General features: G+C 36.5%; 1 protein-coding gene across 11 annotated transcripts in view; it reads left to right on the top strand.

The window, feature by feature from the left end:
• TRPS1 (transcriptional repressor GATA binding 1) overlaps positions 1-25,101 on the top strand; it is a 271,619-nt gene extending 246,518 nt beyond the window's left edge. For all 11 annotated transcript variants that reach the window (XM_043880561.1, XM_043880554.1, XM_043880563.1 and 8 more), the window contains 2 exons: positions 14,256-14,378; positions 18,564-25,101. In XM_043880561.1, the coding sequence (XP_043736496.1) occupies positions 14,256-14,378; positions 18,564-19,625 (1,185 nt within the window). In that variant the 3' untranslated portion in view covers positions 19,626-25,101. The remainder of the gene's footprint in view (positions 1-14,255; positions 14,379-18,563) is intronic.
• The last annotated feature ends 619 nt before the right edge of the window (positions 25,102-25,720 follow it).

A 25,720-nucleotide genomic window follows, 5' to 3' on the forward strand; every position in this document is an offset into this window, starting at 1 on the left:
CTACCCAAACTCATGTCCATCAAGTCGGTGATGCCATCCAGCCATCTCATCCTCTGTCGTCCCCTTCTCCTCCTGCCCCCAATCCCTCCCAGCATCAGGGTCTTTTCCAGTGAGTCAATTCTTCACATGAGTTGGCCAAAGTATTGGAGTTTCAGCTTCAGCATCAGTCCTTCCAATGAACACCCAGGACAGATCTCCTTCAGGATGGACTGGTTGGATCTCCTTGCAGTCCAAGGGACTCTCAAGAGTCTTCTCCAACACCAGAGTTCAAAAGCATCAATTCTTCGGTGCTTAGCCTTCTTCACAGTCCAGCTCTCACATCCATACATGACCCCTGGAAAAACCATAGCCTTGATTAGACAGACCTTTATTGGCAAAGTAATGTCTCCACTTTTTAATGTGCTATCTAGGTTGGTCATAACTTTCCTTCCAAAGAGTAAGCATCTTTTAATTTCATGGCTGCAGTCACCATCTGCAGTGATTTTGGAGCCCAAAAAAATAAAGTCTGACACTGTTTCCCCTGTTTCACCATCTATTTCCCGTGAAGTGATGGGACTGGATGCCATGATCTTAGTTTTCTGAATGTTGAGCTTTAAGCCAACTTTTTCACTCTCCTCTTTCACTTTCATCAAGAGGCTTTTTAGTTCCTCTTCACTTTCTGCCATAAGGGTGGTATCATCTGCATATCTCAGGTTATTGATATTTCTCCTGGCAATCTTGATTCCAGCTTGTGCTTCTTCCAGCCCAGCATCTCTCATGATGGACTCTGCATATAAGTTAAATAAACAGGGTGACAACATACAGCCTTGAAGTACTCCTTTTCCTATTTGGAACCAGTCTGTTGTTCCATGTCCAGTTCTAACTGTTGCTTCCTGAGCTGCATACAGGTTTCTCAAGAGGCAGGTCAGATGGTCTGGTATTCCCATATCTTTCAGAAATTTCCACAGTTTATTGTGATCCACACAGTCAAAGGCTTTGGCATAGTCAATAAAGCAGAAATAGATGTCTTCTGGAACTCTCTTGCTTTTTCGATGATCCAGCGGATGTTGGCAATTTGATCTCTGGTTCCTCTGCTTTTTCTAAAACCAGCTTGAACATCTGGAAGTTCACAGTTCATGTATTGCTGAAATAGAGGAAGTCAAATTCCAAATGATTATTTATGGACATAAATATCCAAAATAATTTCTTGTACAAAGTTTTCTGTTGTGATCTATACGAATTTAAGCAAATCACTTTGTGTAATCTATGAATTAAATGTCCACTGTCATATTTTGTGATAATATATATAATCTAGGTGATCACACCACATGAAAGGAAGAAAATTACGTGCAGCTAGAATGAGTTATATATATAAGGGAACTTGACCTTAACCAACAGTGCATTTCTTTATGTTCTAGAAAATTCCCAAGGCCACCTATTCCTTCTTCACATTTCTGTTTAGCTTTATGATGAGAAATATATATCTTTGACAGACTTGTGCAACTTATGTAAGTGACTAAGTCATCACACACTGCTTTATGTAATGAATCCTTTAAGGTATTTTGGAACACAGTTGAAAAAGAAATGAGAGAAGTCAGAAGACAGAGGCAAGAGAGATATTTCTATTTTTTTAATGTATAATTAATGTTATATACTTTTTTTAGGACAGTCATCTTTATGTGAGAGTTTTAGGATCACTATTCATACTTAAAAATAACATAAATATGAGGTACTTTGTACATTTTTTCCTCACATTTTCATAAATATGTAGCTACAAAGGTTGAACTTTACATGTCCAAAGGTTACTCAGTTACTCAATATCTTCTGAAATCTAATACCTATTTATACTTATTATATTCTGAAATTAAGAAAGAAAGGAATTTAATGCTCACCGAGTGATGCATGTATTCTCTCATATAATTATATTTATGTCAATTGAGTGAATATGTGAATTCAGAGAACTCTAACATAGTAATAAAAGTAAATCACAAATTTTGATGTCTTATTTCCCACCTAATAAAATCAATATTTATTAGGCTGACATTGAAAACACTCTCTTAGGTACTGTTACTACCTTTTTTCCTACAATCTGATGTACATGTAGTGAATTATATTTATTATCAACTCTCCAGAAAACTCATGGAATTTTTTTTCTTTAGTCTAATAACATCATTGGTACTTTAGTTTCACTTATAAAATATTATATTGCTTTAATGAAAATAAAAGTAACTAGTGACATTTTACCATGTGTTAGTGCTGAAAATGTTTTAATGGATTCAGTTGTGTATGTGTGTATATATACACATATGTACATGTATGTATATATCTGTGTGTGTATATATACATGTATACACAAATACACACACAAACATATGCCACGTCTCTGAGTTCTGAAAATTGATCAGAAGCTCATGTAAACAAAGCTCATTCCTCTTCTCTCCTGTCACATAATACATTGTTTAAATATGGTACAGAATTTATTAATTTTCTATTATGTCTCAGAAGCTGAAACTGTTTTCAGTTTGAGTCCTATTTTCTGTGATAATGACCGCCATTTATATTTCATAAATATGGCTGCATTTAAAGTGATAACATTTTGATCACAGCATGTATGTATATGTACACATATGCCCACATTTTAACAGACTGTTTATTAAAATTAGCAGTATCCTCTCTGATAGAGGTCAATTCAGTAAAACTGTCAATGATAAAACACCAACTATGTGCAATGCACTGATAATACAAAAGATTAAAGGGAAAAAAAATAAAGCCCTTAAAAAGTCCCCAGTCCCTTAGGAGTGACATGCATTTGTAAATAACTGGAATCCAGCATTCTTTCTCCTGTACCTAAACTCTGGGAAAGCAGGGCTGTTTGATGATTTAAGACAATTTAGTATGTGAAAAATCTAAGGTGGAATTGGCATTCTGAGTTCCAAAAGCTAAGCTTACACAGAGACGACGGATTACTTCTTACGAAGAAAAGTAGTTTTGATTTATTTGGGGTAAACTTATAAATGTGGAAAACAATTACCATTTGGGGGATCTCTCTTGTTTTATTTTATATGTTTTAAATTTCAGCTTCTCTGTGAATCTTTTTTTTCCAAACATTTTTAAGAGCTTAGTAATTGATGGTGTTTTCTTTTTTATTATTATTCCACAACAAAGAGAAGTGTTATTTCTTGTAGGCAAATGACTTTAAAAAATTAATTTGGGGTCCTTCCTTGCTTTAATTTATTTGCATCTTCTGCAGAGGTTGTGGACAGTTTAATAACCTTAATCTAGGGAAAAAATGATGCCAACAGAAAAATATATGTATAAACCAGAGGGAAGGTATAAGAAAGTCAAACAGGGGCTCTGTACCAACCTAGAGGTCTGGGATGGGGAGGGAGATGGGAGGGAGTTTCAAAAGGGAGGGGATATATGTATCTCTATGGCTGATTCATGGTGAGGTTTGACAGAAAACAGCAAAATTCTGTAAAGCAATTATTCTTCAATAAAAAATAAATAAATTTTTTAAAATATATAAAGCAAAAAAACCACACAAGTTCGTTGCTGTATTGCACTATCAGAGTCCCTCTCATGAAATAAAGTCTCACTCATTAGGAGATTTGTGTCTCAGGATGTCCAGCCAGGCCTCAGTACTGGTTTCCTGGTATTCTGCTTGCTGCATGAAATGTCAAAGTCTGAAATGATTTTAGCTGTTCCTTTTGGAAGGAATGACTGAGGGTTGTCTCGAGAGAGAGTTCGTGATGTGATGAGGTAGTTCTTGCTTTGGTACGTGATACAGTGTGATTAACAAACTCCAGATTGCACGGAGAAGCGGGTCGGAGCACAGGTTATTAAGTACAGTTCCCTACCCAAGACGATGTATTGCCTCACGCTGATATGGCAGGACTGGAGGGGGAATATATACATCTATATAAAAGCAAAGACAATCCTTGCTTTCTTCTTGAGCAGCTGCAGCCAGTCCCACTAATGGACGTGCAAAAGCAGAAATGAGCAGCCCAAGGTATGTGTTCATTTTTACAGATGGTACTGCAGACAAGTTGGTAATGGAAAAGGAAGTCGTGTACGTGAGCTTTTTGGCCATGGGGGTGGGGGGTGGGGGGCGACAGAAGGACAGCCCGATTACACTACTTTCCTGTGTAATTGACCGTGTGAGTTATGGAAGAAGCAGTTTTCCCATGAAAGATTTCACTTATTACAAAATTACATCATTACTGTTAAGGAAATGCATAATTCCAAGTTGTCTTTTTAAAATAATGTCATTAAAACTTTAAAAATCAGCTTAGACGTCTCTGTCTGCCCAGAGCCTCTATAATGAAATTATCTGCCGGAGTTGGGTTTTACCTGTAACAGTCACAGCATTCTCATTTAAAGACAAATCTTTCATTTGAACAATGGCAAAATGTACTAGACACTTATTTTAAATCTTGGAAAAGTGTATTTAAATACCTGGTTTGGGGTCATGAAGAAATACAAAGTTGAATAAAAAATGAGATAGTATTTTTAAAGAATTATTTATAGATTCAGAAGTTAAATGAAGTTTAGGTTTATTGCCCTTAGGTCCACCCCCCCCCCACCTCCGTGTATTTAAAAATCACAGAGAATGAAATGGTGTAAGAAGTATTACAATATGGTCTAGTAAAGTTTTTAGGTATTTAGTTCAAATTGCATATTTGGTATCAGGGTCTTTTATTGATCCATTTTCAGATTTTTAACATAGTTCTTAACTGTTTCAAACTTCAGGATATTTAACTGTATTTCTATACGTTTTATTGCTATTGTTAAGTGAAAATAAGTGGCAATTACCATCTTTATGCTGAGCAAACTGTATGCTATTTAATGTCTGATCTCAATTCAATACCCAGTAAAACATGCTTATAGAGTTAAGAATATTTTAGGCTTTGATCTTATATATATAATGAAATGGAAACTGTATCACACATGAAAAGTATCAGAGTCAACTGCACAGGTCACTGAAGAACATGTACTTTTATATCTAGTAATGGGGGAAATGTTTAAGGGAAAATAATTAAAAATACTTTCATATTATTCAAATCTGAGGAATTTGGTAAAATGACCTCATTTTTCAGAATTGGCAGTATTTTATCTTGAATAATGAGGATTCCACACATTGCAAAAGGTCTCTGCCAAGGAACATGCCAATATATAAAATAAGTCTAGTACACTGTTACCTGAAACATGTGTGTGTGCAGCACTTCTCAAAACCCAGTACCGCATTTCCTGCCCCATCTCTAGCCATGACGAATACAAATGAGTTCCTGGTTCACAGCTGCCTTTCCATGATGGCATTTCTAGGCACTAAGTCAGTGCACTCATTTTTGCTTTTCAACAGAGGCTTTGTTCACATATATTGTTTATTTTTATTTTTTGAGACAACAGTATCAAAACTCATGCACTGCACCCATCTGCCTTCCCCACACCACCCCTCCATCCCCCAAATGCTGCATTCCTCTGGCTTCGACTGTCTCTTTCAACCTCAACACAGATCGTTGCCATATCTGATCAAGAATGAGTCATTTCTTTCTGCTACCTCAAAACTTGCATAATTTAATCAGCTGTTATAGGGTGGTTTGAAGAGATAAGGATTCTTTCAAAGCTAAGCTATGGTGAAATATTTTTGGTAAAAATTCCCCAATCACTTCTTTAGTAATAGGACCTGAAACATGGTTAAGAACTGTGGCTCTGAAGTAAGAGATCTTACTATTTAGTATATGAAAAATGCTTCTAAGGCTTAGTTTTCTCACCTGTAAAGTGGATAGAATAACAATAATGATAATAATAATGGTAATAATAATTCCTGTGTCTTAGGTTTGTTTAGAAGATGTCAGGTAAAGAAACTAAGTCTGTAGTGTATCATTCTACACAAAATAAATACTTGGTAAATATTAGATGTGTGATGGTGATTATTCAGAAAGGGTCAAGAAGTAGTCAAGTGAGTCTACCAGATAGCTGATGCAAAAATGGTATTTCTTTATCACTGCACTCAGTCTTTGTTGCTGTGTGGCCTTTCTCTAGTTGTGGTGCACAGGCTTCTTATTGTGGTGGCTTCTCTTGCTGCGGTAGTTGTGGTTGAGGGGCTTAGTTGCCCTGCAGCATGTGGAATCCTCCTAGACCAGGGATTGAACCAGTGTCCTTCTGCATGGGCAGGTGGATTCGTAACCATCAGACCACCAAGCAAGTCCCAAAAATGATTTTTAGAAAAAGTCTTGTGTTTTTGCCTGGACTTAAGAGACTGGGATGTATTTTTGACACTAGTTAATTCAAAGAATCATTCACAGTCTTTTACCTCATCAATAAAATGGGAGAATAATAATCCCTAGTAATTCATTTTCAGTCCAAACTGATATAATTATATGTCAGGAGTTCTTAACCTCAGAATCTGTTGGGTACTCAGATCCATGTGAAATCTTTGGATGCATTTTCTGAAGGACATTCTTTTGAACAGCCTGAAGTTATTTGCAAGATATTTTACATATCTTTTTTATTATCTGGGGAGAGTGTTATAAATTTTATCAAAAGAGTTTATGACTCCCAAGAATGTTAGAAACCATTGATATAGATGTAAATGCCTTGAGGATGGTAACACTTCATTGACCAGTTATTATCTGTTAGCTAATATGAAAAGAATTACTGATTATTATCTGTTATTTTCCTTTTCTTTCAAAATGACCACGTCATCATTATTATCTATCATAAAACCAGTCCTACTTAGGTAATACATAAAATACCTCTGTTTGTTTCTTAAATTAAGTGTTTTGAAGCTGAACCTTTTGAACTTTAGGTTTTTTCTAGAAAAGTCCCTATCACCAAGGTGCTTATTTTCTGTACTGTGAAGAATTCCCACAATAAATATTTGCCAAATATATTGTTTAAATAAAATTTGCAATAACTTTATTAAAACAGAATTGATTCTCATATTGTCATGCTGAAATTTACTTAAGAAGTACTAGAGTTGTTGAACTGTGCCTCCAAAAAGCCCCCCTTTTTTTCCGTTTTCAGTGTCAGATTTTGGCACTGACATAGAAGAAAGTCCCTGTTGAAATACTATTGACCATTGTTGTCACTGAAGGAAAGGTGAAAATGGATCTGTGGTGGCAGATATAGAAGCAATAAGAGGCTTGAGCAGTTCTTTTGACAATAGTGACTTTCATGTGGAATGAAAAAAGACAGTGTAGATATAAATCTTCAACTATATTTTCAGCTGTCCAAATACATATTGCTGTATAGGCAGGACATTGTTACAGAAACAGCATGGGTTAGAACTCCAAAGATCTGGACTTTTCTAGTCCTAGTCTGTTAAATAATTTGTTTATGACATCACATGTTTGCTTTGCTCATTTTCCAAATATGGAGTAAGTTAAGTATGGAGATGGGGGTCCTTCACTTCTATGTAGTAGATTATATTATCTATATGATAAATTTCTAAAATCAGAAGATTTGAAGAATCCATACGAATAATTTAAAATGTGGGATTTCCCCGGGGAACTCTTATTTTCTGCAATCCCGCTCCACGAGTCACCAATTGCATCTCAGAAGAAATGGAGCTAATGTGTTTTAACATGTCCTGATATACTGGGCAACTCCAGCATGGTGACGTGTCAGTGGAAAAGGCTTGGGCACATTCATACCTGGGTACAATGTATGATTGCTAGAATATGAATTGCCTCATGTCCTGGAACAGAAGTTGTTCCATTGCTTCTAGCCAAAGATGTCAGTTTAGTTTACATTGGTCTCCATTAGCATTGCTGATGTGTTGAGGAAGTGAATTTAATAAGCAGGGTAAACAGGTTTTGTTTCCAAACTCTGAGATAGGTGATTATAAGATGGATGCTTGGCTGAACCTTGTAGAGTCTCTTCAGTTTTCTGGCAAGAAATCTGAGGGCATAGAGGGCTGTTTTAAAGCAGGCATAGACTTGCTATACAGCCCATTTCAACTGATTCTTTGCAATTTTATTTGGAGCAAGAGTCAGCCAAGGTATTGATATCTATTGCTTTCTGTTGGCAAAGCTCTCTCCCTGTTCTTGCTAAAATACTGGCCAGCCTGTGCTTCTGATAAAATTCTGGCTGTGAATTTATTTAGGTGTTCATTGCAAGCCACTGTCTGTTTTAAGTGGTGTTAGGTGTAGCATTCTTTATATTCTGTAGGCTCTGCTGGTGGGTAGTCATAGTCAATTAATTCCTTAATGGGGGTAAGTGGGAGAGAGTGACCTTCTATGTCTCTTGGTGGTCAATAAGAGTGGTAATGGCTAAAATATTATTTATCATCTATACAATAGTTTATTGAACTTCAATTTTATAATGACAGTCCTGAACTCATTATTTAGTTTGTATCAGCTCTTTTGGTGGTTGATAGGACATTATTACTGATGGGACAATAAGCAAGGTTCTTGTTTCTGAAACGACTAGACTATTATCCATTTTTATAAAGGAACACAGAGAGTAAGCCCTCTGATGATTAGATAACTTTCAGCCTTTAAGTGAGATGTATTTGTGGGAGATGCTTCGGTTTCTTCAGAAATGTTTTCATATAATTTGCATGAATTAAACTGTCACTATTCATCAACAGTCTCAGTTTTTATCATGTTAGCTGTATATATCCTATGTTTTTAGAAGATTCTGCTGTGAACAGAGAGATTACAGACCACGCCTGCCACATACTTCACTGTAACTCCGGCTTCTAGCACAGTGCCAGGCACATGGTGGACATTTAATAATTAGTCCCAAAACTGAATTCAATTACACTTACCACTGAAGTCTTATTACTACAAAGTTGTACCAGAAGATTCTATCATAGCCATCTGTACATTTCCCTAAAATGAAGTTCTGAAAGGATTCTTGATATAATCAAATACACATAGAATTGTTTAAAGAGTTAAAAATATTTGAGGTGCATCCAGACTAACAGCACGTATATCAAATTTCAAGTTGATTTGATTTAAAATGGCCAAGATATAAAACCATAAAAAATGTGAGTAAATACTCTGCCTATCAAGGCTTGTTATGTAATTACATGGTTTCAGTATGGTTTTTATTCATAGAAAACTATTATAAAGGATCATTTCTGCACAGATAAACTTCTCCAATGGGGACTTTTAATATCTTGGAGATGAATATCCATGTCTCTAAATGTTAAACCACTTGAATGAATAATTCAATCAAATTTACTTTTTATTGATCAAATGAAATAAGTTCTGTTAATAATGAAATTTGAAAGCCTTAAAATGTTTGCTTTTGGCTGATCTTCAAATAGTAAGATAAGCTATAAAAATAGCTGAACCAATTTAAAACTTTTGTTCCCATTCTCGTTCTTTTCTGAAGATTCATCTGGGTTTACCAAAATATGTGTCAGCGCTTAACACAGAGGGATCTGTAATTGACTGAGAATTTAAGCCCCCTAAAAGCAAAAATTTGAATCAGAAACTTTGAGAAAAATGTAGTGATCATGATGCCTTAAAGTAGTTAGCTGTGAGCCTAAAGACTAGAGGTTTCTTCTGTTAGTTATTTACTCATTACTCTGCTTGGTGCACTCTCCAGCAGGGAAAAGAAAAAAAAATTATATTGGATTTAAAATGTACTTTTATTAAAAGATGGTATGTCATTTTCTGTTTCAAATCCTGGCATGGATGATTGTCCAGATTCATCACCTAACTTGCTGTTGTGAAAATCAGTATGGTGGTTTTTAATACATTTGAAACGTGGGAAGGAAAGAAGTGATCCAAAGAATTCTCAGTAATTGAAAAGCCTTGGAGATGCCGATCATGGGGGCTGGCCTCAGAATTCCTTGCAATGAACTATTCCTATCACCACCCTTCCTTTTTCACACAGGAAATTGCCAGCCAGCAGAAATAACATACAGGCCATACAGATTCGACCTAAAAGTTCGTGGGCAAACTGTTTAAACTTGAAGTTAAATGCAGTCAGTTCCTTGTTGGTTCCAGAATTTCCTCTTTAGACATTTTCCATTGAGGTGACTTTCATGTAGATTTGGGTTTTCTGCTGACCATCCTTCACTCTTGCCCTCCGTTGAAACCACATATAAATAGAAGGTGCACTTAAAGAAGGCCGGGGGCAGAGCATGCTGTGACCATGCATAGCTTTGGATAAGTAAGAGGACAGCTTTCCTTCAGCCTGAAAGAGGGCCTTTCGGGTACACCTTCGTGTTATCCACTAACTGCTTATATTCCTATCATTTCCTCTCCCAGAAGTGTCCTTATCCATATCTCTCAATTCTGTCTCCTGCACAAAGTCATGGAGGTTCAAATTATTATTAACTCCTTTTTGAGGGAGGCGGGGCCTCAGTTTCCAGGATCTTGGTTTGGTGGCCAGGGATTGAACCCCCACCCTCAGCAGTGAAAGTACAGAGTCCTCACCACTGGATCACCAGGGAATCCCCTATTATTAACTCTTAAAAGCAGCTTGTAGGAAAAGGAGAAACCATTTTATTATGTAAAACATACACATATACCATCAGCAATGCATGACTCTAATGATGTGTATACAGGAGAGAGGTAGAGCTTCATTCTACCTGCCTTTTATCTTCAGGACTTAGCAGGTACCTGGCTTCAGCTATTTCTCAAAGAGAAAAAAAAAAAAGCCTGGAACGTAGAATTGGAAAAATTAACTCTCTTGATTTTCTTGTCTCCATCGTCGTTAACCATCTCTGCCCAACTGAAGATGAATTTGTCAATCCAAATGGTAGACATTTCTAGGGAATATTTTTTTAAAACTTTATTTTCAAAAACAGGAGTAATGACTAGTGATAAAAATTATAGCAAGAGAGATGCTTTTCAACTTTATTAATATTTAGCCACTCAAGACAGACAGCACCGTCCTAGGTACTTATTACTTAGACTATTTGATGACTGTTAGGGGACATGTTTTCTGTCTTTAACACAGTATAAAGGAGAATGGCAAACTGTTTTAAAACTCTGTGTGCCTGATAAACTGTGAATGAAATAAGGTCTTTAATGCCTTTCTTTGTCTTTAACAAGCTTGTTTTTAAAAAGTGAGGCAAGGGAGACTTCTATTTTGCTTCCTTTGGCAACAGACTTTTTCTCAGCACTTGATTGGGTTAAGGATGTTGGTGACGTGGAAAAAAATGCCATACTCGGTCCAACTAGGTGACATTATGCATGGTGTGGCTTTCGCTGGGGTCAGGCTGTCATCTGTGATGTGGTTTAGAGAGATGCGTCATGGTCCACGGTTCTGTAGTCACACAGTGAAGGACACTACCCACTTCTCCCACGTACTCTGCTGCTTCCGAAATTTCCAAGTGCATCAAACATAGGCTTCTACAGTGCTTACCAAAGTGATACATTTGTTAGATGGGAGGTAACTAAATGTATGAAATATTTCTCGCCACCTCCTACTCGCCGCCCCCACACAAGTACGGCTCCTATTGAATTCTAGGTGTGAACACCTAGATATTTCACTCTGACTCAACTTTCCATTCTCATATTTGATAAGAATGACACAAATGAAATGCATGTTCTAATACTCAACCGTATGCTTTAAGCATATCTAAAATGTAAAAGAAGTAGATTAAGGTGATAAGAACGAAACCAAGTATTTTTCTCTTAACAAAAGAAATACAGCTTAATCCTTAATGGATCGATGATGGATCAATAACTTGAGAGCTTACTACACCCCTGACATTGTTTTAATTATATGTCCATTTGTCCACATTAATACTCAGAGCAGCTCACACTTTAAAGAGGGGGGCATTTAAGTACTGCTAGGTTAAGTAATTCACTCAAAGTTGTACTCAGCAACTCAAGACAGAGGCATGTTTTGAATGCACGCTGTCTGTCTCCTAAATCTATTAACCCCCATGCCATACCGACTCCAAATAAGTGAATCCAAATTACTCTTGATGTATTTAAAATAAGATATGGTTTACCTAAAATATACCAGCCTCTATTGGAGCCTAAATGCTGCTTAAAGCAAGATGTGCCTGTGTAAACCAGCACTGTAATTTCAGGATTTTCCCTCAAACTAATGAAGGGCATTTTCTTTGCAAGAGAATTAAGTGCAAAATTGTGCAAGGTTGAAGTGTCCTCTGAAACCAGGATTACACCCACTTTGGCACGCCGCGTCAAGCAGCCAGGACGTAAGGAAAGAAAAGCAGGCTGCAGTGAATGGTTATACATTCAGGTTTGAGCTGCAGCCATATATGTGGGTTAGTTTCCAAATGGACATTTACATTGCCTTTATGTGGATCAAATTGGTGTTTATTTGCCAAACGTGTTATTTAGATCTCGGGGAAAAGACAGCATGGCCCCAGGGAAGTTTCACAATTATAACCTAACTAGGCTCCCCAGCTTACCTCGAATAAAGGGGGCCCCAGAGTGTTTGATAAACACAAGCTCTGATAGTTCACTGATTTGAGGGAAATAGCAGTTTGTCCTTTTGCAGTAGGTCCCTATTGGGACTTTGAGGACCAGTAGCCAGCATTTTGTTCTGAGACTGAGAAATTTATTATACACTCCTGGTCCTGATTTGGGGGGTCGGGGGAGTAAGGAGAAAAGGGGAGCCAGAGATTATCTTTGTGAAAAATCTAGCTTTTATTACATCACCTGAAGTAGCACAACCTGCTACACTAATGAAATTGTGTTCTTGGTTGAAAAGGGCAATTGTTAGCCTGACTTTGTGCTCACTAAAAACATTCCCCCAATCTTGTTAAATTATTGCTCTCATTTCAGATTTTTATAGCTATGCAACTTACCAGTCCTCATTTCTTTACGTTTCATTCATTTTCCTTGTATTGATGATTAATGGAGGATGTCGAATGTTAGAGTGAGCAGGCATCAGCAATTGCAAGATCATAATTAGTTTAGCTGACGAGGGCCTCTGATAGCACTTGCATCTGGATGGAAAAATTACCCTATAGGGAACTGGCTGCTCACCAGGTCTTTTTAGTGATACATTGTGAAACACCCGATGAATCAAATGCCCTTTCAATGCCAAGAAAGTGTTCCAGTCTTGAAGCCAAAATTATGTCTGCAGAAAGCTTTCCATTTGAAATGTATCAGAGTACAATTATAACCATTGTATTTTCTTGGCAGGGATACCCCTCGTCTACAGTATGGACTCGAGTTAAATAAATTGCCTAAATTTTATGAATCCCTGAAATTTTGACTTATAGTGTTTGTAATTTTAAATTTATCACAAAATTGGGTTCCAGCAAGACTTTTTCCACTCCTTATCTAACATGCATATTTTATCATTAAAGGCTTTGCTTCCTAGAGAAAAGAGAGAGCAGAGTTGCAATTCAGGCTGTCTTTTTTTTTTTTTTTCTTCTTCTTCTTCAGCCAGAGTTCCATTTCCTGCCTGTTAGTATTTGTGCCTATGAACACAGCCTGACTTTTGTTTCAATGAGAAGTTTAATGGAATCATTACTTGATAGCAAGAATGGGACAAGCAATGCTAATGATCTACTTTTAAATATTCTTGGGTTATTTTTCAATCTGGTGATTAGAGAATTCAGTCCACTAAAATCCATTTGTGTTCAGAAAACGCTTGTGATTTCCAAGTCTGAGTCAAATAAAATAAATAAATAGCCATTGATGGGACTATGTTGTCTGTCTTAAGCACGCCCCTCATAAGGATTCTCATTAGTAATACTGTACTTCTAGTTGGCAGGAGTTTCTTCTGTTCCTCTCAGATTTGGGAGATAGAGGGTGTCTCTTTCAGATTTTACAGTTGCAAATGAAAAATTAGAACTAAGTGTCTTATTAGTGTCTTAATACGTATGTTACATGAATGACATCCAGAAAGACATGCATCAGGTTTAATTGTAACTGCTGCACTTATTTAATTTACATGCTGCACTTATTCCAAGTTTGACTATATTTTGAAGCTCAGGTAGCCTGGGCTCCTCTTTTTCCAAAATATATTAAACATATTGCCATGCTCTGTCTTTTGACTTTTGACACTTTTAAAAGGTATATTTTAGGGTTCAGCATTTAGGAGCCATCATTAAGGGCACAAAACCCAAAGTTCAAAAAGTTAAAGCTGTTTCTGTGAAAAGCCTTTGGTGTTGCACACACCTCATCCATCACTGTAGGGTTAATTATAATGAAAATCAGTGGTGCCTATTAAACACAATTGAACCTGACCTCATTATGGGCAGTGTGGTTTTATACTGTCATTGTTGCTAGTCTAAAGACAAAACTCCTGGGTTGATTTGGTCCAACTCCACTGATCATGTGACTCACCTCTGACCTTGTATTTTTTTTTCCCCATTTCAGAGGCGCAGAGGCTCGGGTGTTTTTTGTGCCAATTGCTTGACCACAAAGACCTCTCTCTGGCGAAAGAATGCAAATGGCGGATATGTATGCAATGCGTGTGGTCTCTACCAGAAGCTTCACTCGGTAAGAACTTGTTAGACTGTTTCAGGAAAAGCTTTATAAAACAGCCTGGTCTGTGGTGTGATAAGTACCATTCCCTGGCTTGCGGTGCCTGCCCCTGCAGAGTTTAATCCAGTTGCTTTGAGCGCACTTGTGATTTATGGTGGACCGGCCTTAGATGTTATGGGGAGATTCATGTGAGATCATTACTAATGCATTATGTTTCTTTTGATATAAAAGAGGAAAATGATTGATTTCTGGGAACTTCACATAACCGATATGTGAATGAGTGGGTATCAGAATTCAGTGACATTAATTTAGGTAGAAAGGAGAAACTTTTAAAGCTCAAAAGTACATAAATTAAAAAAAAAAAAGGCAAGAAGACTCTTCATTGTTCAGTATAAAATATAGGGCAAGGGAAAAAATGCTTCTTTTACAGTCTACTTTTGGAATTTGCAAGTGTCATCTAGGCTGGAAGTAGGACAAGTTCAGAAGAGTGGTTCTTACTGGGACCAAGATGCCAGGTGACTCTCTCCAGGGCTTCCAGTGGTATCTGAGGGCTTAAGGAGCACACAGCAGAACAGAGGAAGTGCAGAAATGCTCTGTGTCTTAAGATCTCTGGCTGGCTAGATTCTATGACTCTCTGAGCTACGTCAGTTATTTCTAATCAAATTTTATGTAGAATCTTATAATATTTAAACTTACAAATCTCCCATCTTTATATGCATTTGACTTCCTGAAAGATTTTTTTGATTTTTTTTTTTTTTCCTTTTTGGTTTAGAAAGTTTAGGGACTTCCCTGGTGGGCCAGTGGTTAAGACTTTGCCTTCCAATGCCAGGGGTGCAGGTTCATTCCCTGGTCAGGGAACTAAGATCCCACTACCTTTCAGCAGCCAAAAAACCAAAACATAAAACAGAAACAATGTTGTAACAAATTCAATAAAGTCTGTAAAAATGGTCCACATCCAAAAAAAAAAAAAAAATCTTTAAAAAAAAGAAAGTTTATCTGCTGACCAAAGCTGCCTTTAAAAATAGGAATGCCCCATCTAGTAAGCAAAAATCTGTTTCCTTCTGCCTTTTGCATTTTGTTTGGCCTTTTACCACAGCTCTTAGCACCAGCCAGTGAATAGAATGCAGCTACGGGGAATACAATTTTAGACAAAATGTCCTCCTAAATGGACCACTGGAAGCACTCTTTTAAAAAATGCATACTGCCAACAAGACTAATTGGTAGTAAACTGTAAAAACCTTAGTTATTAGCATGTAGCTAGTAGAAGGAATCTCCACCTACCACCATCACCTTACTTTTTTTAAGCCTTCACCATTTAAGCAAGCAATAAGCTTCCATTTAATGAGTACTGACATTAATGATTTTAATTGAATGCTGTCCAATCAAAGGCCAAATATTAATTAAACTACTGCTCTTCCAGGTTATGGTAATTTAACAACTGCAATATAAATGAAAAAAATTTTAACAATTATTTTAATATTCATCTCTCCAGAGATGTTTTTGATTTTGAAGGTTTTTTTAAAATCATAAATTTCCTATACTTCTACTCCATGAATTCCATGGCCCTACATGCTCTTAGTTCTTATACATTTGTGCATAATAATTCTCTGATGTCTCTTTTATGGGCTGTAATTCCTTTACCTGTCACTTAAATATTGGTCTTCTTTAGGATTCTAAAACAGACACTATATTTCTTCCACTCTTTATTCTACAGGATAAAACTCTTCATTCCCTTGCATTTTCCCATCAACTCCATATATTTACATTTTTTATAAATATAACCTTTATGTACAATGCAATGCACAGATCTAATATATAGTGTTCAGTGAGTTTTAATAGTCTCATGTTAATCAAAATATAAAATAGCATGTTTATCTTAGAAAGTTATCATGTAGCTGTTTTAAAATATACTATGTGTTAAAATATTGAATTGAATTTAAATATTATAATTAAATACAAGTTTTAAAATATTTCAAAATTTGTGAAATTACCTAAAGCAGTGCTTAGAGGAATATTTTCAGCATTAAATGCTTATATTCAAAAAGAAGGATAGAGATTAAATATGTATGTTTGAAATATGAGATCTTTATAAATCTGAAATTCTGAACAAAGTAAATGAACAAGGACTATCCAGGGGACCTGACATTTTCATTCTAAAACCAGTAATTTGATGTTCAATAACAAGTGCATTCTCCTTTTTTCTTTAAAATATCTTTGTGACAATAAAAACACTCCAAAAGGATTTGTATTTTGTTTAACACTTAAAAGATACTCTCTTGCATTAAGGTACATCATTTCCAGATATAATTCACAAATTACATATTGTTCATGTTCATATTTTATGTAGAGATTATTTCCTGATTTCAGTAATCGTTTAGAAAAAATCAGATTTTAGCCTAAAGATTCTTTAAATTTTTAATTTGTAAATATGCATTCACTTATTAAACATATTCTCTTGAATTTATAAATGAAAGTTAAAGCTCCTACTGCAAGTAAAGTTTTTATTATAGTCTTATCTATGGATTTTAGTCATGTAATATAAACACCTGTTGAACATGTACATAAATACCAGTCATATCACACTTAAGCTGGGTGAAAGTCTGCATTCTATTTAAGTACAGAGTAGAATGACAGATAGGATATTTGAAGCAAGCCTACAAATAAATTTAGATTTTCAACAGAAAACAAATGCTTCACCTGTTAACAGGTAAAATCTTGCTTAATAGTAAGTACTTATATAATTAGAGGAAAAGAAATGAAAGTAGGAGATTTATTAAAAAAAAAAAAAAAAAAAAGAAGAAGAAAAGACAATCTCTCACTGGCTATGGCTTTGATCCTGAAGAATTCCATGGTCAGAGGAGCCTGGCAGGCTACAGTCCGTGGAGTCACAAAGAGTCAGACACAGCTGAGCAACTGTTGGGCTTCCCTGGTGGCCCTGATTGAAAAGAATCTGCCTGCAATGCAGGAGAACCATGTTCAATCCCTGGGTTGGGAAGATCCTCCAGAGAAGGAAATGGCCTACCCACTGCAGTATTCTTGCCTAGAGAATCCCATGGACAGAGGAGCCTGGCAGACTACAGTCCATGGGATCAGAAAGATTCGGATGTGGCTGAGCAACTAACAATTTCACTTTCACTTCACTTGATATGCTTCCTTAGAGTTCTGTCAGTTTGCCTTTGATTGTTTATATTCTGATGTTTAATATTGTATATCCACACTTGCAGTTATTTAAGAGAATGTGTGTATTAGTCATCTGGGCCTGACATAACAAACTACCATAAACTGGATGGCTTAAAGAACAGACATTTATTTTCACAGTTCTAGAGGCCGGCAGTCTGAGATCTGGGTGCCACTGTGGTTGGGTTCTGGTGAGAGCTCTCTTCCTGGCTTGTAGAAGGCTGCCTTTACTCTATGTCCTCATTTAATCTTGTGTGTTAATCACTCAGTTGTGTACGACTCTTTACGACCCCATGGACTGTAGATTCTGCCAGGTTCCTCTGTCCATGGGATTCTCCAAGAATACTGGAGTGGATAGCCATTCCCTTCTCCAGGGGATCTTCCCAACTCAGGGATTGAACCCAGGTCTCCAACATTGCAGACAGATTCTTTACTATCTGAGCTACCAGGAAAGCCCTCACTTAACCTTATTTACCTCCTAAAGACCTTATCTTCAGATACAGTCACACTGCGTGGTTAGAGATTCAGTCTATGAATTGGAAGGGAGTATCTGGGGGATGGGGAGGAAGACATAGTTCAGTCTACAGCCTTGTATTATTTTTCCACAGTTGTCATCAAAACCGATCTCCTATGTTACTGTTGACGTCTTCTTGCTGCATGACTCAAAAGTTGAGAAATCTTTCAGAGAAATCACATTTCTTTGACTAACTTTCTACATCGTTTTATCACAAAATAATGCAGTTCCAAAGTCTGTTGAGTTTGGAAAGGCTGTTTTCAAGTAGATTAAAGTTTTTCAGCTCTCTCTGTAAAGATGGGCATGATTTAATTAGGGTAAAAGAGTGTGCTTTGGTTCTGTCCTCTGATCCTGCTTAGGGCAAAAGGAGGAGATTTAGTAAATCTATAACATAAAGCCTATCTTTGCTTTGAACTTGAACATGGTTTATATTTGTGAGGAATTGTTAATGCATTTTAATGTATTTTTTAATGTTTTCCTTTTATGTATTGTGTGTGTGTTCCCTGCAGACTCCCAGGCCTTTAAACATCATTAAACAAAACAACGGTGAGCAGATTATTAGGAGAAGAACAAGAAAGCGCCTTAACCCAGAGGCACTTCAGGCCGAGCAGCTCAACAAACAGCAGAGGGCCGGCAGTGAGGAGCAGGTCAACGGCAGCCCCTTAGAGAGGCGGTCGGAAGATCACTTAACTGAAGGTCACCAGAGAGAAATTCCACTCCCCAGCCTGAGTAAATACGAAGCCCAGGGTTCATTGACTAAAAGCCATTCTGCTCAGCAGCCAGTCCTGGTCAGCCAAACTCTGGATATTCACAAAAGAATGCAACCTTTGCACATTCAGATAAAAAGTCCTCAGGAAAGTACTGGAGACCCAGGAAACAGTTCATCCGTGTCTGAAGGGAAAGGAAGTTCTGAGAGAGGCAGTCCCATAGAAAAGTACATGAGACCCGCGAAGCACCCAAATTATTCACCACCAGGCAGCCCTATTGAAAAGTACCAGTACCCCCTTTTCGGACTTCCCTTTGTACATAATGACTTCCAGAGTGAAGCTGATTGGCTGCGGTTCTGGAGTAAATATAAGCTCTCTGTTCCTGGGAATCCGCACTACTTGAGTCATGTGCCTGGCCTACCAAATCCTTGCCAAAACTATGTGCCTTATCCCACCTTCAATCTGCCTCCTCATTTTTCAGCTGTTGGATCAGACAATGACATTCCTCTAGATTTGGCGATCAAGCATTCCAGACCTGGGCCAACTGCGAATGGTGCCTCCAAGGAGAAAACGAAGGCACCGTCAAATGTAAAAAATGAAGGTCCCTTGAATGTAGTAAAAACAGAGAAAGTTGATAGAAGTACTCAAGATGAACTTTCAACAAAATGTGTGCACTGTGGCATTGTCTTTCTGGATGAAGTGATGTATGCTTTGCATATGAGTTGCCATGGTGACAGTGGACCTTTCCAGTGCAGCATATGCCAGCATCTTTGCACGGACAAATATGACTTCACAACTCATATCCAGAGGGGCCTGCATAGGAACAATGCACAAGTGGAAAAAAATGGAAAACCTAAAGAGTAAAACCTTAGCACTTAGCACAATTAAATAGAAATAGGTTTTCTTGATGGGAATTCAATAGCTTGTAATGTCTTATGAAGACCTATTAAAAAAAATACTTCATAGAGCCTGCCTTATCCAACATGAAATTCCCTTCTTTTATTATTCTTTCTTTTGATGAGTAGGTTACCAAGATTAAAAAGTGAGACAAATGTTCAGTGAGAAAAAAAAGAAAGGAAGATGGTTAATCGTCCTGCTTTAGAACCTAGTAAGTCAAAACCATCTTGGTGAATGTGTACTGTGGAAACTATCCATAAGAAGTATCACCAGACTATAATTATGATATTTGTATAGAAAGAGATCAAAGCTGTTTAGAATTTGGAAGGGTTTACATATTATGATCCTAAAGCAGTATTGGGCTGGCCATTGGCCCATTTGTTCAAAAACCCATAAATTATTGCCTCAGTTTCGAAGTATCATGAAATCCTAGGCAGATGAGGAGAAATTTAATCTCCAGGGCAGTGAAAGGAAAATGGCGCCCTCTTAGACGAGAATCCTCTCATAGATCACGTTTCAAATTTAGACCTAGAAATGCGAGCTGTGGTTAGGCTTGGGGAGAGAGCAGCGGGAAGAGTGACAGATGGTGGCACGGTGATTTTGGCCAGCCCTGCCTGTACATACACATGCACACCCTCTCTGATATTTTTGTCCTTTAGATGTTCACATACTCCTTTCAAAACTAGTCCTCTTGTTTGCGATTTAGGTTCATTTTGTCCAAATACATATGCATTTTTAAAAAACAGTGTCCTCAGTGCTACGTAGTAACTTTATTTTAGCCAGATCATTCTTTCTTGTATGTGATGAACCAGTTTGGGTTTGTTTTCTAAGCTTCCTTTGGGTCACTAATCTCATTTGGCATGTTCTAACTAAAGGGATCCCCTCAGTTCAAAAGACTAGATGGATACAGAAGTTCAGACCATGGCATTCATTGATTCAGAACACACGGTATTTCTCCACAAGGTAACCTGCTGTATTTATTTATTTTCTTTTGGTTTAAGTATAATTTCCAAACTTTGTGGTCAGGCAGCGTCTAAGGTTACGTTACCACAGGCTGACAGTTGGTATATGTACCAGTCAATTCCTCCATTAGATTTATACAGGTTTAGTTAAGTAGCATTAAATAGGATTCTTAGAAGTATGTTCTTCATAGTACTTTTAATACTTAAGGCTTTGTAAAACTATCCATGAAGGGAAAGCCTCAGCATAACTGCTCAGGGAAATAGGGCTAAATAACTGAACATTAAATAATTGGTTAAAGGTGCTGTTAGTCGAGCCTCCAATGCTTGCTACACGGATGTATGTACAAGGACTGACTTTAATAATTTGCATTATATTGTCCCAACCAGTAGTTTATTTTTTGCCACGGAGATGTAGAAGATATTACAAGCTACTGGATGCACTGTCAGATTAACTTATTTCATTAAAGAAGTTGGGAGAACAAATAGGAAAAAAAAAAACCTTATTTTTCTAGTAAATATTAATGTATTACATTTCAAATAATGGTGCCTGACATATTGAATAATTATTTTCTACAGTGTACGTATGCAACAAAGATATTCCATCATGCATTAGAGTCAGTTCTGACTCTGCCTAGCTGTTTACATTTGCAAATGTAGCAAACAAGGTAATGAAGCAACTATTTCTATTGCGGTAGATATCTTTTGTGTGTGTGTGTGTGTGTGCATTAAAATTGTAAACGGTAACATGAAACAAATGAAAGTTCTTGATATAATGGTATGGAAAACCAGAAGGAAATGAAAATATTTTTATGCCTACTTAGGAAAAAAGGGTAGCACTATTCATTCCAAGTACTTTTTTTTTTTTTAATTTTTAAGTTCTTAACTCACATTGTTATGCTTAAAATGATAAACATATATCCTCTTTTTATTGCTTTGTCTATGTTTCAGATGAAACATTTCAGAAATTATTTTGATAAGTGCTGCTGGAATCTGCAGCACTGATGTTTTTATTGCATTCTGTAGTCGCATTTGCACTCCATTTTTACATTAATTCGCAGTTGCTTTGTATTGTTTTGTTTGGGTTTTGTTTCTTTTTCCCAGTGCCAGGTCTTCGTTTCTTCAAGTTGGATGGCAGGTAGAGTTCAACCAGTTTGTGACTGTTGCAGTGAATGAAGTTCAAACTGTCTTTCTGATGCTGTGTTGTCATTTCCATTCTTGCATTTTTGTTTTCATGTAAAAAAAAAAAAAGAGAGAAAGAGAGAAAGAAATCAGGACTAAGCCTTTTGCTTCAGTTTCATTTTTAAAGGGTTGTTTTCTGATCTCACCTGTCAAGTAGCTCTAATATAATTCACATGAACTGAGATAAAGAGGTGAAATGAGGGGCTTTGACATTCAAATTATGTGATGTCATTTATCTTCCTTTGGAATTTTGATGAATGCATCTCAAAATGTACAGGCAGATTGGAGAGGTGGCAATTAAAGATCTAAAGAGGAGATTTCCCAAACAACAAAACAGTATTTAATTTTCTCAGTGAAAGGACTAGAAACAAAGTGCACTGTGGCGGTCCTCAAGCACCATGATGTGTGAACTGCTCAAATTAGGAAATATTCGAAGTTTGGTTACTTGGGCAATAGTACAGGTATGGCTTTTTGGGCAAAACTACTATTTAAGCAGTTTCTCCAGTGTATCAGACACAAGTATGTTGTTCTTTCTTGGCATATATGTCTCTTTATTTCATCATTTTTTTTTTCCTCAGACACACAAGTAGTAATGGTTAGCATTGGAAATACATATCACTATTCTTGGAATATTTATGGTCAGTCTACTGTAGGTAGAATATTCTTAGATAGCATTGTCAATAGATCTTATTCTGTATTCTTTTTATTATTGATTATTTTATTTTCATTTATTTCTTTTTCATATTTTGATGGAGAAGAGGTTGGGCTATGAAAAACAATGAAAATTTATCAAAACACTAAAAGACCCCCTTTTTTTTTTGACTTTTGAAAGCCTTTGTCCTAGCTCTCAAAATACATTTTTACAAAATTGATTGATTGGTATCTTTATTTTTATTTGGGTTTAGGATTTCTGAACTATTTTGTCTTAAATTGTGATTTTAAATGAGCTATTTAGATACCTAAAACCTTTTTTTTAAGGATTCTCAAGATGACTTAGGAATTTCCCTTCTTGGAAAAGGCTTTCCCTATGATAAAAAACTATACGCTAGGTAAAATTGTATGTCATTTTAAAAACATATGTCTTTTTAAAGTGTATGTCCAGATTCTGAATTGGGCTTTGGATCAAACTTTAAGCCAGGACCAGCTCATGCATTCTCATTCTCCTTTTTCTCACTCTTTCTCTCTTCATCTCTCACCCATATATTCATATTGTTGTTTGGGATAGAAGAATCTTAAAGAGCCAGCCCACCTCAGAAGATTGTGGATTGAGAGACGCTACACTGAGTCCATGAAAAAGGATGGAGCTCTCGTGGTTAATGTGTTAACTCTGTAGTTCAAAGGAAAAGAGTATTCCCATTCTTTCTACATGACATATTGAGATGTTCTTTTAAAAAATCAACTTTTAAGATAATGATGTTTTCTTCTAAACTGTTCTCTTTTAGTAAAGGTAGGTTTTAGAAAACAAGCATGGGGTTTTTTTTTCTAAGGTAATATTAATGAGAAGAAGAGAAAAAGTGATTATCTTTAACAGCTCTTTGTTGAAGCCTGTGGTAGCACATTATGTTTATGATTGCACATGTGCACATAATCTATGATGATCCAATGCAAATACAGCTCCAAAAATATTAAATGTATATGTTTTTAAATGCCTGAGGGTATACATTTTTCTTAATTAATTGAAGAGTATCAATACTGCTACTAAAGTAATGATTAGCCTCCTGCTGTGTGGCTGTGAAACATCAAAGGTGACCTGTCTTAAGACCTCTGAACCGCCTGCCTGTTTAGTTCGTGAACATGAACTTCATTCTAGAGGGGGAAGATCAAACATCCCGTGGTGGTAAAGAAGCTGACGGTCAGCTTCTGAGCTGTATGCCAGCTTTTTGCTTAAAGTTTACTTTGAGCTCACAGCTTTCTGTCTTTGGGTTGAGAACCATGGCAAAAAAATAAAAGCAAGGCATCTTTTGTGATCAAGTAAGTGAAAGCTTGCTGACTGTCCTAGATCACAGGAGAAAACAGAAGAATGAAATCAAATCCAAATATGAGACTAAAGATGCTAACCAAAGGTAGGTACTAAGTGGAATTCTGTCAGCAGGCCACTATAAATGAGAAGAGGATAGAGAGACATGTACCAGGACTTTGAAGGGCTGTGTTATTTTCCCAAAGAAAGACTTGGCCAAGGGCAGAAGCCATGGCTTCATTGCAGAGCACTTCCTGTGGGTTTTCCGTTAGCATTTCACCGCCATTGGACACACGTGTTCCTGCTAACCGTCCATGGTTTAGAAAGTATCCACAGTTATCTGCAGTAATTAGGACCTCTGGAAGATGCTAGGGTTGAAGTGTGTCAAGTCAGGGATAAAGAAAATGTGAAATTCAAATTGGTCCACACATGGAAACTGGATAATGTATCCTAACGTGTTGTTCTCTTGAAGGGAAAAGTAGAGCTAAAAACTTCACTCCATCCTTCATCAGAGAAAATGGTCCTTCAAGACCCATGAGTCCCAAAACTGGATCCTGATTTTTACGCCTGGATTTTTGTTCATGATATGACCTGCAGCAAATCACTTTTTTCTTTTTGTGCCTCAGGTTCCTCACCTGTAAAGTGGAAAAAATATATTAATAATAATAATATTAATAATAATAATAATAATGGTAATGTAGTACTTGTTTGTAAAGCACTTTGAGACCCTTGATTGAAAGGCACCATGATAGTGCCAAGTATTATTATATGGCCAAGGAGCTTATTTAAACTCTCAGTTCCCAAGAGCCAAGAAAGGTTGGGGTCATTTTTTTAAAGATGAGCTGTAAATATCATAATCAGGCAGCCTATTGTGTTGACTATGAAGAGGCAAAACTGTTACAAGGCTGATAAAACCATAGTTTCTTAATGGCTACCAACAAGGCAAATATCACAATAAGAAATGCCAAATTCTTTAAGGTGACAACGTGAATAACTGGGGGGGTGGGGGTGGGATGGGGATGGGAAGCATCTCAATAATGCCAATGTAAAATTCACTTATAGCAATATTCACCAGCAGAAAATGTCTTTCATACGGAATGATTTCATGTTGCTAAGAAAAAATTCAATTTGTAGTCCTGATTTGAATATTAGAATGTTGGCTATAATAGTTCTGTTCTTACAACACATGGAATTTTTTTTGTTTTATTTAATTTTGTTTTCATAGTGCATGTTCATTTCTACTCACAAACATGTTCTTGGTGTATTTCTTATGCAAACAATCTTCAGGCAGCAAAGATGTCTGTTACATCTAAACTTGAATAATAAAGTTTTACCACCAGTTATACATGATGGTGTTGGTATGGTTTATATGGATTCACTTTCATCCATGTAGCAATGGGAAATTCAGACTGTTGTAACATATAGACAAGGCTCTGATGAATTGAGATGGTGAATTCAAGTCACCATTTTAAAAAAATATGAATAAGATTGAAAAAACCTGGATTCTCTCAACTTGTTTTGTTCTGCTTTGCTTTTTTTTTTTTTCTTTTAACCTATCAATCTCTTATTGATAGATTTTGTGTAAAAAAATTATACAAGTTTCTTTAGGAAGATTAACAATAAAAATCATGTTTATTTCAAAAACATTTATTGAGTATCACGTATTGAGTGTTGAGTACTGGATAATGATAATGTTATAATATGTAAAAAATCCTGCTTGTGAAGTCTTAACTTTGAATACAATTTAGTATACCCATAAATATGATATAAAGATCCTGATAAATCATCTTGTGAAATTTATATTAATGTATTATATGCCTTATGTGTTGGCTTAAGATGAAATTAATCAGAGAGATTTCCTGAAGGTGGATTTTGAAAGAGGCAAGAGGCAGAAGAAAGCCAGGTAGGCAAAGAAGACTCACCCAAATGTTTATGACCAGAAGGAAAAAAGCAAAGAGGACAAG

Source organism: Cervus elaphus, chromosome 21 (genome assembly GCF_910594005.1).
Source record: "Cervus elaphus chromosome 21, mCerEla1.1, whole genome shotgun sequence".
NCBI classification, from domain to species: domain Eukaryota; kingdom Metazoa; phylum Chordata; class Mammalia; order Artiodactyla; family Cervidae; genus Cervus; species Cervus elaphus.